The sequence below is a fragment of the Hemitrygon akajei genome, chromosome 5 (genome assembly GCF_048418815.1).
Source record: "Hemitrygon akajei chromosome 5, sHemAka1.3, whole genome shotgun sequence".
Classification (NCBI taxonomy): domain Eukaryota; kingdom Metazoa; phylum Chordata; class Chondrichthyes; order Myliobatiformes; family Dasyatidae; genus Hemitrygon; species Hemitrygon akajei.
Window position 1 is genome coordinate 45,245,373 of NC_133128.1, and position 19,621 is coordinate 45,264,993.

A 19,621-nucleotide genomic window follows, 5' to 3' on the forward strand; every position below is an offset into this window, starting at 1 on the left:
TTGTACAGTTTTAACATTACATCCCAACTTCTATACTCAATGCTCTGATTTATAAAGGCCAACATACCAAAAGCTTTCTTCACCACCCTATCCACATGAGATTCCACCTTCAGGGAACTATGCACCATTATTCCTAGATTACTCTGTTCTACTGCATTCTTCAATGCCCTACCATTTACCATGTATGTCCTATTTGGATTATTCCTACCAAAATGTAGCACGTCACACTTATCAGCATTAAACTCCATCTGCCATCGTTCAGCCCACTCGTCTAACTGGCCTAAATCTCTCTGTAAGCTTTGAAAACCTACTTCATTATCCACAACGCCACCTACCTTAGTATCATCTGCAAACTTACTAATCCAATTTACCACCCCATCATCCAGTGCCAACATAAGCATGCTGACAACTTATTAACCCTAAGCTGTACATTTTAGGGATGTAGGAGGAAACCTGAGCACTCGGAGGAAACTCACACAGTCTTGGGGAGAACATACAAACTCTTCACAGACAGCAGCGGGAATCGAACCCCGATCAGCAATTACTGGAACTATAAAGTGATTGTACTACCGTGCCACCCTTCTACGCCGGTTAGCTGCTCCCTCCACCAGTTTGTGTGTGTTGCTGAAGATTTCCAGCATCTGCCGAATCTCTTGTGTTGATAACATACATTAGTTGTTGTCTTTATGAACCAACAGAATAGAGTAAGCTCTGCACCAACACAACCAGCATATGAACAAGTGAGCAGAAGCCTGGAATCATCATATGAATACTGTACTGTAAAGATCTTTGACACAGTAGAATGTGTCATTGAAATAAGATGTTCCTGACACTAATGATAATTTGTCCATTTTACATAATGTTTCTTTAAAATTCTTCTATATTTACCAGGTCTCGGTTGAAAACTGTGTAGAATTTGGACGTATTGCCAACACATTCCACTTGACCAAATTGCATAACTTTATCAAAGACTTTATTGTAAAGAACTTCTCGACAGTGCTAAGCAATGGGGAGTTTCTGAAGCTTTCCCTTGACCAGCTTCTCTCTGTGCTCAGCAGTGACAGCCTAAAATGCTGCTCTGAACTACAGCTGTTTAAGGCCACCTGTCAGTGGCTGAATCATGAGGAATGCCGAATGCAGTTTGCTGCAAAACTGATGAAGAACATTCGCTTCCCGCTGATGACACCACAGGAGCTCCTCGAACACGTGCAGAATGTGGAGTTCATGCGAAATGATACTAGCTGTGTTAACCTCCTACTGGAAGCTAGCAACTACCAGATGTTGCCACACATGCAACCAATCATGCAGTCGGAAAGGACGAGGATCCGTTCCAACTCAACCCACCTGGTAACACTGGGTGGCGTGCTCCGCCAGCAACTCCTAGTGAGCAAAGAGCTGCGCTTGTTTGATGAGAGTGCGCAGAAATGGAGGCCCTTGGCTACGATGGATGTGCCGCGTTACCAGCATGGCGTAGCTGTGATTGGAAACTTCCTCTTTGTCGTCGGTGGGCAGAGCAACTACGACACAAAAGGAAAAACTGCTGTTGATTCGACGTACAGATATGACCCCCGTTACAACAACTGGAAACAGATGGCTTCACTAAATGAAAAGAGAACCTTCTTCCATTTAAGTGCCCTTAAAGGAAATCTGTATGCAGTGGGTGGCCGGAATGCAGCTGGAGAATTAGGTAAATTTCAATCTATTTGCAATCATCAGTTGCTCACCCAGTGCTGCTAACAATGGCTTGGACCTTAGAACAGATTAGTAATACAAATTCCATTGCTGGACTACAAACATTGACAAGTCAGAAATAGGCAGTACACACAATTAAAGATGCTTTCACTGCATTAGATTAATCGTAGCTTACTTCTCCAAAAGAGTGCTGTTATTATGTTTCCTGTTCACCTTAGACATCACTCCATGTGGTGGCAAGAAGCAAACCATTAAGACTGTTCTTGTTAAAAGAACAGTCATAATGGCATCAGTTTATTTTCAACATACCAGGGTATACCTTTGTTCTCACATCTTCTAGGTATCTATTATTTGTTTACTGTTTTCAATATATATGTCAGTGACACCTTGTGCACTTGAAGAAACCCTAGCCCATAAATCACGGAAAATATCAAAGGTAACAAACACTACCACTTTAAAATTTTTTGTAAATGCAGTGGGACTTGTCCCTACCCTGAATTATCTGTATCAAAACTGCAACACATCAAACCTATGAAATGCAAAGTTACTTTTTAGACAACACTTCACAAAGTCACTTATCATAAGTGCAGCAGATTCATGGGACCACCACCACCTGTAAGTTCTCTTCGGAGTCCAGACATCAACATGACTTGGAAATAATCCAGCATAACTTTATCCATTTTGGGGTGAATTCCTCCAACAAGAAAGTTCAACTGCTCTGTGGAGTACCTGCAAGCACAAAGTTCAGGAAAGCAAGTTATCTATTAATGGCGATTAAATATGGCCTAGTCAGCAACGTCACCATTCCATAAATTAACAAAAACACTTTCACACAGAATCTTATAATCAGAGTTGACTACAAAACTAGAGTTAAAACAAAAAAAGATGGGAAGCCCTTCAAGCTTGACTCAACCTTCCAAATAATCATGGCTACTCACACTGACCTGATGTCCATTCTGTGTCAGTTCCCCTTTGCCGTCATTTCCCTGATCTTTAAAAAAATACCTACTTTCTCTTTAAATGCCTGCAATGATTTCACCTCCACAACTCTCCAAAGGAGAGAATTCTAGACAGTCACCACACACTGCAAGGAGGAATCTCTATGTACCATGGTTTAAGTGGTTGCCCCAATCTCTTAATTGTATCCACTCATGTGAGATTCTTCCACAAATAGAAATAACTTGGCATCCACTCGATCACAGCTCTGAAGGACCTGATTTGATTCAGTAAGATCACCTCTCATTCTTTATCCTTTTCTATGTTCATCCTGATGTTAAGAAAGGCTTTCTTTTCGGTTCAACATTAGTCAGATTGCTTGGATTACTCAAGCATATTCTCAGCTAAATGTGCATAACCATAGTGGCTGTCAAGTTTTGTAGAATGTTAAGAGTGTATGGTGTAAATTGTTGTTTATTATATTTCGTACCGGTTTTAAAACATAGTGCTAGAACCAAGGCCAGCCATAAAACAGGGCACAGCCTGAAAGTGAATTAATCACCGGGGAGCTTTTATATTGGCCTTGCTTATGGGCATTTGCAGAGGCTTGGACATTTTACTTGGATAATTTTTTGAAACAGGAACACAAAGAGGCACATTCTAAAAATGTTTTCATTTTCCATAATATAGCCAGCAAATGTTCAATGCTGCATTTTAAAGTGATTTTAGGTGATTGCTCCTAGGTTTCAAATTAGCACAGTGACTTAACATGCATATTTTATGCGATTGAGCCTATTTTCAGTTCTGTTAATGAGATTGCACCAGATTATTGCCCTTAAAGATATCAAGTCATTTTTAACTAATTATGTTTGCTTTAATTTACTGCCTAATTATTTTAAAGAATTAATGTACCACTTTAAAAAAAGGCTTGAACATCAATTTCTCTAACTTCTGGTAACTTCCCACACATTTTTCACCCTCACTCCACATCCATAAGGAACAAGCAGAGTGATAGATGTTGGTGCCTTAAACCCACCGAACTGTCCCATAAATGGGTCCACAAGGGGCGAAAGAGCAAACCTTAACTCTGCTGGAGATCACAGGCATTAACTGGGGAATATGAATCTGCAATCCTGCACCAGGCAAGACCTGGCTTCGGGTCAGAGTCCAATTCATTTCAACAGGGAATTCTGACTTGGAGATTAAAGGGGAAAAAAACAGGTTATTTTGAAGTAACAATTTTTTAACATGTATTAATTTATGTTTTACGTTAATTCTTTGTGTTTTAATAACATAATAATATTTAAATATTTATAGATTTAGAATTTATTTTAAATTTAAAGTTTAATAATTTCCAATATAACTTGAGACAGTTAAAATGTATAACCAAACCATCAATGAGGGGAGGCAAATCTTTAGTCCCTGACCTTGCACTTTGTCAAAAGCTGACAGTGTTTGGTGGGTTGGGCAATGTGAGGGGTGAAGTGTACATCACCTCAGGTCTTGGTATACCTTGCTGGATATCTCCTGGATGGCAGAGAGGCCACTTGGCTCTCAACATGCAGACCAGGTAGGTGAATCTGGCTCAGTACAGGCATAAGTTATCATAGAGGTGGGTGACCAATTTACATCTACTAATATTAACACAGAACAGTGAGATGCTTCTCACTCAAGTAAGGTACAGGACACCAGAAGACTGTAAGACATACAGTGCTGAGCAAAAATCTTAGGCACACACTTATAGCTAAGGTGCCTGGGACTTTTGCACAATACCGTATTTGTCAACATGGAGTGGAGATTGAGTTTGTGAATATAGCAGGAGCAAAGGATTTTGGGAATGGCAAGGGTGGAGTACCACGGGAGTGGTGTGGGACAGGTGGCAGAGAAGGAGGGCTGGGGCAGGGGTGCAGACACACTGGCTCTGAGACACCAGGCAAGGGCATTTGATTCCAAACAATTAGTTTATTGATGATTATAGAAAGTGTCTCTGGAGCTCCTGCTCAGTCCCCTTTCCCTTCCATTCCCCTCTTCCCAACTAGGACTCCCTTCTTCCTGCCCTGTTCCCCTCTCAGTCCACAATGGAGACGCCATATCATAATCAGGGTTATCATCACTCAAATTTGTCATGAAATTTGTTTTTTTTGTGAGAGCAGTACAGTGCTATACATAAATTAATATAGTACTGTGCAAATGTTTTAGGCTCCCTAGCTATCTCTCTCTCTCTCTCTGTCTATATATATATACATATATATATATATATATATATATATATATATATACATACACACATCACACGCGCACACACACACACACACACACATATATATATATGCTTAAAACTTTTGCACAGTACTCTAGGAACTTTAGGAGCAGAATCAAGCCATTCAGCTCATCAAATCTGCTCAACCATTTGATCCTGGGTGATTTATTATCCCTCTCAACCCCATTATCCTGCCTTCTCCCCATTACCTTTAACCCCCTTACTAACCAAGAACCTATTAACCACCATTTTAAATATACCCAATGACTTGGCCTCAACAGCTATCTGAGGCAATGAATTTCACAGATTCACCACCTTCTGCCTAAAGAACATCATCCTCATCCCTGTTCTGGAGGGACATCCTTTTATTCTGAGGTCAGGTCCTCTGGTCCTAGACTCCCCCACTATACGAAACATCCTCTCAGTGTCCATTCTATCCAGACGCCTATCTAGGCCTTTCAATATTCAGTATATTCAGTAAGTTCCAGTGAGATACCCCCCTCCCAATCCTCTAAACTCCAGTGAGTATAGGCCCAGAGCCATCAAACGCTTCTCATATGATAGCCCTTTCATTCCTGGAATCATTCTCATGAACCTCCTCTGGACCCTCTCCAATGTCAGCACATCTTCTCTTAGATATGGTGCCCAAAACTGCTCACAATACTCCAAATATGGTCTGACCAATGTCTTATAAAGTCTCAGCATTATATCATTGCTTTAGTTTTCTAGTCCTCTAGAAATGAATGTATTTGCCTTCCTTTCTACTAACTCAGCCTGCATGCAAGTTAACTTTTAGAGAACCCTACACTTTGGATTTCCCAAGTCCCCTTTCAGCTCCAGTTTTTGAATTTGCTCCCTATTTAGAAGATAGTGTAGGTCTTTATTTCTTTTACCAAAATGCATGACCATAGATTTCCCTGCATTGTATTCCATCTGACACTTCTCTGCCCATTTTCCTAATCTGTCCACGTCTTTCTGAATACTCCCTGCTTCCTCAACATTACCTGCTCTTGCACGTATCCTTGCATCATCTGTAAAGCTGGCCACAAAGCCATTCATTCTGTCATCCAGATCATTAACATGTAACATGAAAGGTGGCAAACCCAGCACAGACCCCTACAGAACACCATTAGTCTCTGGCAGCCAACCAGAAAAGGTCCTCTTTATCCTTACTCTTTGACCCTCGCCAGTCAGCCAATCGTCTATCCATTCTTTCCTGTAATACCACGGGCTCTTATCTTGTTAAGTAGCCTTATGTGCAGCACTTTGTCAAATGCCTTCTGAAAATCCAAGTAACAACATCCACTGACTCTCCTCTGTCTATCCTACCTGTTATTTACTCAAAGAATTCCAACAAGTATGTCAGGGAAGATTTCATCTTAAGTAAACCATGCTGACTTTGGCCTATTTTACTTGTGCCTTCAAGTACCCTGAAACCTTATCCTTAATAAAGGACCAACTACTGAAGTCAGGCTACCTGCCCCATTATTTCCTGTCTTTTTCCTCTCTCCCTTCTTAAAGAGTGGAGTGAAATTTATTATTTTTAGTCCTTGAGGTTATAACCAGTTAGTTACTGCTTACGGCGGGATCCAACTGTTGACCTATTTCTTGGTCTTGAATTCTTGTTGAACTGATGTTTAATTTTCTGGCCTGGTTAAGATATAAAAGTTTAACCTCTTTATGCTTTATCTACCTTGGTTTGTCAGAAAGGATTCCAGCTGTGTTATAGCTATTCCAGTTGCCATACTCTTTCCAAAAGGTAGTACAAAAGCCAGAAGCATGCAAACAGTGTACAATTAATTTTGGGCAAAATACATTCTCAGAGCAAAGACAAAATATTCTCGTCTTTCACAAAATGTTCTTTCCTGAACATTTCTATATGGAAATTCAAGCAGATGATTCATTAGCATCTCCTGCACTGAAAATATCTTTGTTTATCCTGAAAATCCCTGTGAATGGAAGCACCTGCTAGAAGCAGATGGAACAGAATCAAGTATTTAATTTCAGTCATACAACTTAAGTGCCCACTCTCCCTTTGGCCATATTCTTTGGTAGAGCTTTTGTTTTTTTTTTGTTTTTACATTCTTCTGTATCAGATGCCACTTCATCCATTTCTTTTTCCCTAAAGCCTTTTAAAACTGCACACCTTTTATCCATGGATCTTATTTTTATCAACTAGATAAAGTATCTTATAAGCCTTCCCCATTCTAATTAAGATTTCAGGATAAGGCATGCAAGACAGATGCTCCAATAACTACTGATCTAATATACCACCCTCAAGACACCAAATGTCACTCTACTGTTTCTGTTCAACTGTTTCAGATGGTGAATAACCTCTGCCTGATCATATATCACAGCCATAGGGATGAATATTTCTTTTTAACTGGTTCTAATGGTTGAGAGGCCTATGACTGAGCTAATATTGCCACCACAGGATTGAGGATATGACAAATAATCTATAATATTCCTATTCCATCAACATTTCCACAGTCAACCCTTCTTATACTCCTACTATTTCAGTAATGTCTCAAATCATGGCAGGTGCTTGCAGATAACTTCAGCGTCTCCTTGCTTCATTCAGAGGTTCCCACCTGCTTTAAGAAGACCACTATTATCCCGATACATAGAAACATAGAAAACCTACAGCACAATACATGCCTTTCACCCACAAAGCTGTGCTGAACATGTCCTTACCTTAGAAATTACCTAGGGTTACCAACAGCCCTCTATTTTTCTGAGCTCCATGTACCTGTCCAGGAGTCTCTTAAAATACCTTATCATATCCACTTCCAGCACCATCGCTGGCAGCCCATTCCACGCACTCACCACTCTCTGCGTAAAAAAACTTACCCCTGACATCTCCTCTGTACCTACTTCCAAACACCTTAAAACTGTGCCCTCTCGTGCCAGCCATTTCAGCCAGCCCTGGGGAAGAGCCTCTGGCTATCCACATGATCAATGCGTCTCATCATCTTATACCTAAGAATAAAAAGGTAACTTGCATTAATGTTTACAGCCCAGTGGCTCTGACATCCACCATCATGGAGTGTCATAGCCAGTCTTTTGGAGTATGCGTCAACTTCACCCTTCCAGATGAAATTCTGCCAAAATATGTCTATGGCGGAAGTCAACCCCCAAGTCCCACACTCATCTTTGAAGCATCCAGACTTTAACCATTGTTTTATTGACTATAGCTTTTCCTTTAATACTACAGCTCCAGGCAAACTCATCAACAGTCTCCGAGGATTGAGAGTCAACGCCTCCCTTTGCAATTGGATTGTTGATTCCCTGACCAACAAACTACGATCAGTAAAAATAGGCAGCAACACCTCTGCCAGGGTTATTTTCAAATCTGGTACTCCCCAGGCTACGGTCCTCAGTCCCCCTGCTCAACTCCCTCCACACTCATAACTGTGTGGCCAGGTTCTGCTCTAACTCCACCTACAAGCAAATGCCACTGTAGTGGACCCTATCCCAGTAACAGTGAGTCAGAGTACAGGAAAGAGGTAGAGAGCTTACTGGCATGGTGTCATGAAAGCAATCCTTCCCTCAATGTCAACAAAACCAAAGAGCTGGTCATTGACTTCAGGAAGTGGACAGTGTGAATGCTTCTTTATACATCAATGGTGCTGGGGTCAAGAGGATTGAGGGCTCCAAGTTCCTAGGAATGAACATCACCAATAGCCTGTCCTGGTCCAACCACATAGATAACAGAGGCAAGAAAGCTTACCAATGTCTCTACTTCCTCAGGAGGCTAAGGAAACTTGACATGTGACCATTAGCAAGACAACTGCTCTGACCATGACTGAAAGAAACTGCAGAGAGCTGTGGACCCTACTCAGAATATAATGGAAACAGTCTCCCCTCTATGAACCCTGGCAATATGTCTTGCAGTTTCAATAAGGCAGTCAACATAATCAAAGATCCCACCCATGCCGGATATTCCCTCTTCTTCCTAAGAGGCAGAAGGTACAAAATCTTGGCTGTACCTACTACCAGGCTTAGGGACAACTGGGACATGCTCATGTTTTCTGACTGGAGTATGAGTGGAATGTCGCATTCAATCTGTATTTGGCAAGGGAGTTCTACAGAGGAAGAATATTAAGACTAATATCATAAAGTGAAGTCCAAAAGAGTCGCATCTAAAGCAATCAGACTTGATTTCCTGGTATTGATTTGTAATATTGCCCACAGTTTTCTATGCTCATTTTCAAAAGAACGTTTGTGGAGGGATGAGGTGAGCTCCAGACACAATTCTAAATTTAATCTCTATGTGATAAGAAGGAAATTTCTATGTATTATTGGATTTGGAGAAAATAAGTTTGTTGATAAAGAATATTTAAATAAATGGCACAGACAGAATTAGCTTGTGGAATATGAAACCAGCCAGTACAAGATCAAAATAACTAACCTTCTATAAAAAAGACCACTCAGGAGAATTCTTCCCCTGATTCGTGAGTACAAAGTTATTAGTGAAACTGAACTATAATATTATCTAGTTTATAATTGGATAATAGTTACTCTGTATGCTTCAGTTGCTCTAACAGACAAGGTGAAGGAGAATCCTAAGGATTTCTACAGATATTTTAAGAGCAAAAGGATAGCAAGGGATAAAATTGGTCCTCTGAACGATCAGAGTGGTACTCTATTCATGGAGCTGAAAGAGATGAGGGAGATCTTAAATGCATTTTTGCATGTGTATTTACTTGGAGGTGGACACAGAGTCTATAGAAATGAGGCAAAGCGGCAGCGAGGTCATGGACCCTGCACAGATTACAGAGGAGGGGGTGTTTGATTAGTCTCAAATTGCATGACAAGGTGTCGCATTGGACCCTTTTGGAGGCTAGTGCAGAAACTGCAGGGGCCCTAGCAGTGATATTTAAAATATACTTAGCCATGGGTGAGATGCTGGAGGATTGGAGGATAGCTAATGTTGTTCTATTATTTTTGAAAGGGTCTAAGATTAAGCCAGGAAATTATAGGTTGGTGTGTCTGACATCAGTAGTGGGGAAGTTATTGGAAGCTATTCTAAGGGACCAGATATATAAATACTTGGATAGACAGGAACTGATTAGGGACAGTCAACATGGTTTTGTACATGGTAAGTTGTGTCTAACCAGTCTTAAAGAGTTTTATTGAAGAAGTTGCCAGGAAAGTTGATGAACGCAAGACAGTGGATGCTGTCTACATGATCTTAGCTAGTTTCAGTTGCTTGTCGTTCAAGATAAGGTAGAAAATTGGATTAGACACTGGCTTCACAAGAGAAGCCAGAGAGTGGTCCTAGATGGTTGCCTCTTCGACTGGAGGCCTGTGACTGGTGGTATGCCATAGGGATTGGTGCCAGGTCGTTTGTTGTTTGGCATCTATATCAGTGATCTGGATGATAATGTGGTAAACTGAATCAGCAAATTTGCAGATGAATCCAAGATTGGGGGTGTAGTGGACAGCAAGGAAGGATATCAAAGCTTGCAGCCGGTTCTGAACCAGCTGGAAAAATGGCAGATGGAATTTGATGTAGACAAGTGTGAGGTGTTGTATTTTGGGAAGTCCAACAAGGATAGGTCTTACATGGCGAGCGGTAGGGCACTGAAGAGAGTGGTAGAATAGTGGGATCTGGGAATACAGATCCATAGTTCCTTGAAAGAGGTGTCACAGGTAGGTAGGGTTGGAAAGAAAGCTTTTGGTACATCGGCCTTCATACATCAATGTATTGAGCCCAGGAGTTTGGAAGTTATGTGGAAATTGAATAAGACTTTAGTGAGGCCTTATTTGGAATGTTGTGTGTAGTTTTGGTCACCTACCTACAGGAAAGATGTAAATAAGATTGAAAGAGTGCAGAGGAAATTTACAAGGATGTTTCCGAGACTTGAGGACCTAAGTTACTGGATTGAATAGGTTAGAACTTTATTCCTTAGAACATAGAAGATTGAGAGCAGATTTGATAGGGGTATACAAAATTATGAGAGTTATAAATAGAAAAATCCAGCCGAGGTTGGGTGAGAGGACAACTAGAGGTTATTGGTTAAGGGTGAAATGTGAAATGTTTACAGGGAACATCAGGGGCAGCTTCTTCACTCAGAGGGTCGTGAGAGTGTGGAACAAGCTGCCAGCGCAAGTGATGTATGTGGGTTTTATTTCAACATTTAAAAGACATTAGGATAGGTATATGGATGGGAGGGGTATGGAGGGCTATGGCCCAGAGGCAGATCAATGGGAATAGGCTGAAAGGCCTGTTTCTGTGCTGTATTTTATGACTCTATTCTATAATTGGAATAATGTATCTCAGCAGCCAAAAATGACCCTAGGTATTCTGGAATGTTATCTTTCTTTAACCATTTCATTTATCACGCAGATGTCTTATGGTATTGTTAGTGATGTAATAGATTATTCACGGTCTGTGGGCTATCTTAAAAAACAAATGTTTTTACTCAACCAGATGTTGTTATATTAAGAGAAACAACAAAGGCCAGCTGCCAATTTGTCCAATAGGAATACAGAGATATGCAATGAAAAAAAAATTATCTAATTGGCTCAGCGGTAATTACAAAATCAAATGTTTGTGCTTTACAGCAGCTATTGAACTAAATTAAATGGTTCTAAAAGACTATATCTGAATTTTGCCACAGCTGTTTCCTGCTTGGTTGTAAATGATTGCAATTTAATAGTACTACCCTGACAGTAAAATTAGTGTTTTATGCTCATCAGTTTGATCAAGCACAAATTTAAAACCAAATGATCTTTATTTTTCTGGCAATTTCAGCAACAGTGGAACGCTACCATACAGCAATGAATGAATGGTCTTTCGTCACTAAACTGGCTGAACCTCATTACGGACATGCGGGTACTGTTCACGGGGGATACATGTACATATCAGGTAGGGAAAAATGAAAACGATCATCTTTGACAGTACTATGACATAATTAGAGTAAAATTATTTTTCTTACAAGGATATACTGTGTTCTAATACGAAAACATGAAAGTGTTTAAGGGTCTATCATTGTTCCATATATGTGCAGGCATTCAGGTTGTTTCTGTGCCTTAAGTGTGATGTAGACTAGGTCAATATTAAGCAATTAAATTAGCATGCCTTTATGTATAATTGAGCTGTTTTCAACACTATCCCATGTTTATAAGGAATGATTGGGATATTATATACTTCCCAGTTTAATGACGGCTGAAGGCCTGGCCCATCCTGAGACTGGAGGACTCTGTATGGATGGAGGCAGGCAAAAAGGCTTGCACTGTTGTTTTGGTGTTATTGTTCTGCTGGACACTTTGCGCATGATATGTTGGCACCAGAGCTAAGACTTCCCTCAACGCATCCCTAGGTTGTGTTGGCTGTGACGCATTTCACTGGATATTTTAATGTACATGTGATAAATGAATGAACCAGAATCTGAATTGTGTAATTAATGAATGAATAAATGAATTGAATCTGAATTATGTAATGAAGTATTGAAGATGATTAAGTATATTGTTGATGTACTTGAAATTGCAGTAAAGTCCATCCAATAGTACCTTTTCCTGTATATTTAGAGGACAGTTATAATCCAGATATTGTAAATCATCTGAAAGAATCAAAGTTTAAAGAAAGGCAAAATAAGCTACCCAATGTCATGAGGCAAGCAATTTTTTTTTATTATGACACTAATAATCTTTGCATTGAAATTATAGGTGGGATTACTCATGATACATTTCAGAAAGAGCTACTGTGCTATAATCCAGAAACTAACACCTGGTCCCGGAAGAGAGACATGTCCACTGTGCGTGGGCTACACTGTATGTGTTCCATTGAAGATCGCCTTTACGTTATTGGAGGGAACCATTTTCGCGGGACAAGTGACTATGATGATGTACTGTGTTGTGAGTACTATTGCCCCATTAGCGATCAGTGGACTGAGATTGCTCCAATGCTACGCGGACAGAGTGACGTTGGTGTAGCAGTTTTCAACAAGAACATATACGTTATTGGAGGCTACTCATGGAACAATCGTTGTATGGTAGAAATTGTCCAGAAGTATGATCCAGAAAAAAATGAATGGCAGAAAGTTTTTGACGTACCCGAATCACTTGGTGGCATACGGGCATGCACCCTGACAGTTCACGTGCCAGAGGATGAAATAGAATCATCATCCCAAGACTCTCCATTTTTGGGAGTAAGTGGAACGACTAGTTTTAATATTAAATGCTGACCGCTGTACATTTCTCTTTATAGTGCTGAATGCTGAATGCATTTATTTACAACAACTTGGCTTGAAAGATGCCTTGTAACCTCCAGGTTTTACGAATTGTTTTAATATTGTTTTTAGATTGCCCATATATTGCAAATTTATCACTTAATGGAGAAATTAAAATTTTAAATGGACTCTGCCATTGAAATTGTCTGTCATGTACAAAGTAATGTCACAGACGTAGTTATTCCTTTGTGTAATATTTGTCTTTTTTTTCCTATATTGCTGGTAGTAAGGTGAGAAAGAAGGACAGAGCTTCAAAATGCATCAAATGTATATGTATACATGGTTTTGAATTATGCTTAGAACTCCTGCGAGTACTACACTGGTTCCCACTTAAAAAAAGTTAACAAACCTCCATCGATGATATCATAAATTAACTATTTATTTACACATAACTATAAATCAATCAGACATCTACATTAAAAAAAAGCCCAGACTAAAGCTATAATACTACGGGCTTCTGTACCTCTGTGATCTTCTCAACTGCCGGAGAGTTTGTGTCCACACTGGGAATTCCTGATTCTGGTGAATCACTTCCACTTTTGGGCTGTGTGTTGCCATTTTTAGCCCTATGATATCCCTTCCAACTTGGGCTCACTTGGACTTCTCCTTCATCTCAGTCCTCCTGTTCTTAGTGCACGCATCATCCGATCGATGTATACCATTCGGTATCTGTCATTTGTCTTCACTGTAGAGTTCCTGACTCCCAGCAAATCTACCTCCTGTATAGCTCCACCTTGACCGTCCTCCATGCACCAACTTGATTATTCTCAAGGTGCTGTCTACCTGAAACTATTTCCTCTGGACATGATTTGTGCCACCTTTTCAGACTCATCACTTGGTCCACCCCATCTCCAGGTTGGCCTGTACTGTCTGCACATTAGCTAGGGGATATTCTGTGTTGGAGAGGTGCTGGTAATCAAGGACAACGCCAGCCAATTCCTCATAGGTCGTTTCTCTCTGCCACTCTCTGGATGTGCAGACAGATCATTCAGCTTATCCATTGAACACTGGTAATGCTAAGATGTGTCACTCTGTTTGAGTAGAAGAACATGATAAAGTGTCCTGACCTAAAACATGGATCATAAATAGATTCATAATCCAAACTAATTGGATCCTGCCATTTTGGGTAACCCATTCACCTTTTGTCACCAGGATTTGCTCGTTGTATGACTACCTACTTTTCTGCGTGTTGCTGAAATGCTCAGTTTCATCACTCGTAACTTCAAAGACATCATTCACTCTCAGGAATATCTTCACCTGCTCCACGTACAGAACAAACTTTGATACTTTACTAGCTTACCAACATATCTGCCATATCCACTACTCATCATTATTGCTCTACCAAGTGAACTCCAGCCCCTTTTACTTCAAAAAATTCATTTACAGCTTTACTCATTCTTGCAGAAGCACCAAGCATCCTTTACTGTAGCACCAGTCGATCTTTCCCTTTTGTGATGGAGCTCACTACCAAAGGTCCTTTACTAAAGGCTAACAACTAATTAATTGGCATTGTTAGCTTCTAACGATGTATTGAAATTCTTGCTCTTTAAAAATATCCCAATTCAGTATGTACTGTACTTTGCTGCCATGGAAACAACACTCAAACATCTGTTCATACAAATGTAGTACCTTTGCAAACTCCTGCCCCAGCTGGGTGCCTATTGATTATGATAACTGACTAGTCTTGAGCAAATAAACCTTGAATATCAATGTGTAATTAGCCATGAACATTTCAAAATCTGTAGCTCAGCAACTTTGTTTTTAGCAACAGATTATATTTGATTTTTCTCAAACCATCACCTTTTAAAAAGCAATAAAAAGTTAAATTGATTAACATTATTAAATTTTTTGGAATATTTTCTCTTGTCACCTAGTTGTTTGTGAAGGGAAGTCCATTTATTTATTTAAGCAGAGTCAAAATAACTCTTAAAGAATGCAGATGGTAGAAATTCAGACAAAAATATGAAATGCTGCCAACCTGCAGCATAGCAGTGAGTCACAGCAAAGAAGTGAATCTTTTTTTGAACTAGTTATTCTAAATGCATTCTGCTTTTCAGTATGAGATTCATGGATCAGCCTAGATCAGAAAATTTTGAACAGACAGCTTGAGTGAAATGTCAAGCATCAATGCTCTAGCATCCAGTGTCTTTTAACAATTAGCATTCAATGCAAGGTAAGGAAACGGCACAGAACTATTAGCTGGAGGGAAGAAAACACAACAGGTCATTAAAGGAATTCTCTCTGAGTTGGTTCAACACATCCAACTAGTTCAGAGCAGGAATCAATTAACCCAAAGGTCAAACAAACTTTTTAGATTGGCTAAGGACAAGCCAGAAGGACTGATCACTCTTTGAACATAGTGTCCGTTTCTAAGGTGATTCACATGCTGGAACAGTCCAGTAAATGCCACAATGCTAGTCCTTATGCAGAATGAGCTGCAGTGTTATGTTTCTCGCTCTGTGTAAAGATGTCATCACCAGTCTGGTCCTATGTCCATTTGGTAAGTTAAGGCAATGGAAAAGAAAGAGCCAAAAATTAATTTCAAATTTCATATTATAAGAATAATAAAGAGACATAGACAACAGTCTCTGGTATAGTTGTTTTAGTACATGATATTAAGAAAATATTCATTCTTCCATAAAAGTAGTTTGTAGTTTTCTTCACTGTTTCCTGACAACCTTTACAATTTCATCAAACACTTCCTTTTTAAACATTTTTTACCAGAACATTCTGCCTCTGTGGTTCAGTAAGTTGATGATAAAGTGAGATTCAGACACAGACAAATGGACCTCCAGCTGCCTTAGATTTTCTAGTGGCACCATTTGCTGCAGGTTTCTCATTTACAGCTGCTTTCACATTTATGTACAGGAAGCTGTAATTTTAAAAATTATTAATTGCATGTAAAGGAGGCTTCATATTTCTCACTTGGATTTGATACTTCCTGATAATTCAGAACTAACATTTTTCACAACTTGAATGAAATAATGAAATGAATACTTCATTGTCATGCAGTAAGATTTTGAGTGATTTTAATTCCTTATAATTTAGAGAATTGCATTCCAATTTAATCATATTTTAATGTTAAATAGTTATTCACTCAAAGTAAGTTAATTATTGATGAGGAACACTATTCATATCTCCCAAAGTTTTTAGTCACAGAATCTGAATAGGTAAAAATTACTTGCAAACCATTAGGAGAAAACTGGCAAAACTATATATGATCTTTTTAACAGACAGCTCCATATTCTTTTTCTGTGTGTTCAGTAGGGTTTATAAGTCATTTGCAATATTTTGCACTTTTTCTTGATCTATTTCCAAGGCCTATACCAAAGTAGTACTGTAAACGTGCATATCCCTCATGACCAATGCACACAAAATGCTAAGGAAATCAGTAGGTTAGGCAGCATCTACAGACATGAATAAACAGACAATATTTTGGGCCGAGACCCTTTATCAGGACTGGAAAGTAAGGGGTAAGAAGCCAGAATAAGAAGGTGGGGTGGGGGGGAGGGGGAGGGAGCATACGGAATATAAGCAAGAAGGTGATAGGTGAAGCCAGGTGGGGAGGAGCGGGGGGTGAAGTAAGATGCTGGGAGCTGACAGGTGGCAAAGGAAATGGGCTGGAGAAGGAGGAAATGATAGGAGGGGAGAGTGGACCATGAGAGAAAGGGATAAATAATGGACACCAGAGGGAGGTGATAGGCAGGTGAGGAGAAGGGGTAAGAGGGGAACCAGAGTGGGGAATTGAAGGGGGAGGGGGGAATTTACTATAAGTTGGAGAAATTGATGTTCATGCTATCCAGTTAGAGGCTACCCAGATGAATTAAGAGGCTTTGCTCCTTCAACCTGGGAGTGGTCTCATTATGAACAACGCGACCTGTTGAGCTCCTTCAGCATTTTGTGTGTGTGTTGCTCCGGATGTTCAGTGTTTATCCGTCATGATCTTATATTGCAAATATCTTTGGTTTAGCTGCAGTATTCAAGCCAGAGTCAGAAATCCACCGGAAATTTGCCCTCTAAACCACACACTATACTGGCCTGGAAATTCATTTCCATTCCTTCGCTATTGCTGCATCAGAATCCTGGAAATCTTTCCAACACCATTGTGGATTTACCCACAATGCACTGCAGCAGTTCAGGAAGGAAACTCACCACCAGCACAAAGGCAACTAAATTGTAGCTGAGCCTCCACATCCCTTAAATCAGTATATATATATAGAAAAACGCTAACTTATCCTATAAAGTCTGCATTCTTTAAATCTCTCTCTCTACATATATATTTTTTTTTAAATATAAAATTGGAGAACCCAGTACACCTTTGAAAGTCTTGACTGTTCCCCTAACCCAAGGGATATTCAAGGTCCCATTCTTACCATCTGAATGTTGTAAATCTCACCTGTATCACAGGCTAACAATCTGTCAGATATAGAGAGGTGTATCATCATATAAACAACAATTAAACGAAGCCCCATCAAGCTGCTCCTCAACTTCTGAATCCTCCCACCATTACACATCGCTCTTCAAAACCAAAATTCCTCAGACAGAAAATCATGCTGTCTTGTACTTTCCAGCACTATCGATTGGCGGAAGGAATTTATGACAGGATTTCAGTCAGAGCGTTCCAAAACTCAAAAACCTGCCAAGCAGAATTGTATTCATGCCTTCGGATGTTATTGGAGATGCTGAGGAACTTGGAAGGCTAAGGAGATATTAAAGAAATGGGTCTTTCAGTCAAACATTAGATAAAAGGGAGGACCAGTCTTGAGAAATGCTTATGGTGATGACATTCATTCAGGGCTCAGTCTTGAGTTGTTTTTTATGCAACGGTATTACCCTGCTCTTAATTATAATAGAGCAAAGTATCTGTAATGTCTGGACAGATAGATTTTACTTCAGTCTCCAGAATCTCTTTATCTAAATATGACTTAAATCAAACATTCCAATAGAATAGTATTTATTTTTGGTATGGAGCAATATACATTTAAAAGTGTTCTTTGAATGGGAGCTTGAAACATTATGGAGTGCCAGCTAGTCACTTCACCATGACCAACTCAGCCCCTTGCTGTCCAGCTTCTGGACACTGACATCTACCCTTACTAGGGTACCAAACAGCTTCCGTCATGGCCTCTTGGACAGCATACCTGCCCTCACAGACCGCTCCTTCAATCAGCCCTAGGCAGCCTTCTGAAAACGCACCAGTAAGCTGCTTGTGGATAATCAAGGACAAGCATTATGCAAAGGAAAGGAAGCAACCTTCCAATAACCGGACTGGGCGGGAAGTGTAATCTAGCACAAGGATATTGAAATATGCATATTTAGCAGTGAAACAAAGTTTTACATTATTTTTTAAATTTTATTTAGAGATGACAGCGGGGAACGGCCCCTTCCAGCCCGACGAGCTGTGCCACCCAGCAGCTCACCTACTTAACCCCAGCCTAAACACAGGACAATTTACAAAGACCGATTAACCTATGAACTGGTAAATCTTTTGACTGCGGGAAGAAACCAGAGCACCCAGAGGAAATCGTGGTCACGGTGAGAATGTACAAACTCCTTACAAATGGTGCCAGAAATGAACTCTGAACTCTGATGCCTCAGCTGTCATAGTGTCGTGTAGTCACTACGTCACCATATTGCCATGTCTTATAGCATTAAAATTATTAAAATATCTGTCCTTTACATTCTGAAAATGTTGTTATTCTGTTGTAAATGTTTATGAATGCACCATCATGGATAACGTGTTCTCTCAAGAGGTATTGTAGAGGGAAAATTAACCCTGGTAGAAGCTGCTGTGCCCCAGATGGACAAGGGGCTGATGGAATTCTGGCGATGGGGTCACCGCTGAGGAACCCTATGAACTGCCAGCAGCTAAACATTGGAGAGAAAAAAACACTCCCTGCTAGGCTGAGCAAACTCAGAACTTTGGATGGGGATAAAGCAATCTGCAGTTAGTTCTGAATGTGCTCAGTCAGGTCTTCTTGTGTCAGAAGTATACCTTTAAACAGAAACAGATAGAACAAAGCAGCACCGTGCACTCTGATGCACCATCAATAACTCTCGGAGATGGGAGGCGAACGATAGGCTTTTATTAGCTGTAAGAGACCACGATTAGCAGCAAGAGACCATCACACAACATCCTGGAGACTGAGGGGGGAGCAGTGCCTCCAACCGCCTTTATACAGGGGTCTGTAGGAGGAGCCACAGGATCAGTCAGCAGGGTCTGTGGGAGGAGCCACAGGAGCAGTCAGCAGGGGGGGGTCTGTGGGAGGAGCCACAGGAGCAGTCAGCAGGGGTCTGTGGGAGGAGCCACAGGAGCAGTCAGACAGGGGTCTGTGGGAGGAGCCACAGGAGCAGTCAGCAGGGGTCTGTGGGAGGAGCCACAGGAGCAGTCAGCAGGGGGGTCTGTGGGAGGAGCCACAGGATCAGTCAGCAGGGTCTGTGGGAGGAGCCACAGGAGCAGTCAGCAGGGGGGGGTCTGTGGGAGGAGCCACAGGAG

General features: G+C 40.5%; 1 protein-coding gene across 4 annotated transcripts in view; it reads left to right on the forward strand.

Moving 5' to 3' along the window:
* LOC140727719 (kelch-like protein 13) overlaps positions 1 to 19,338 on the forward strand; it is a 75,801-nt gene extending 56,463 nt beyond the window's left edge. For 3 of the 4 annotated variants that reach the window (XM_073045412.1, XM_073045410.1, XM_073045413.1), the window contains 3 exons: positions 892 to 1,687; positions 11,649 to 11,762; positions 12,563 to 14,951. In XM_073045412.1, coding sequence (XP_072901513.1) covers positions 892 to 1,687; positions 11,649 to 11,762; positions 12,563 to 13,080 — 1,428 coding nt within the window. In that variant the 3' untranslated portion in view covers positions 13,081 to 14,951. Of the gene's footprint in view, positions 1 to 891; positions 1,688 to 11,648; positions 11,763 to 12,562; positions 14,952 to 18,486 lie in introns of those variants that run through there. The other variant, XM_073045411.1, reaches the window with a different exon arrangement.
* Positions 19,339 to 19,621: the final 283 nt, after the last annotated feature.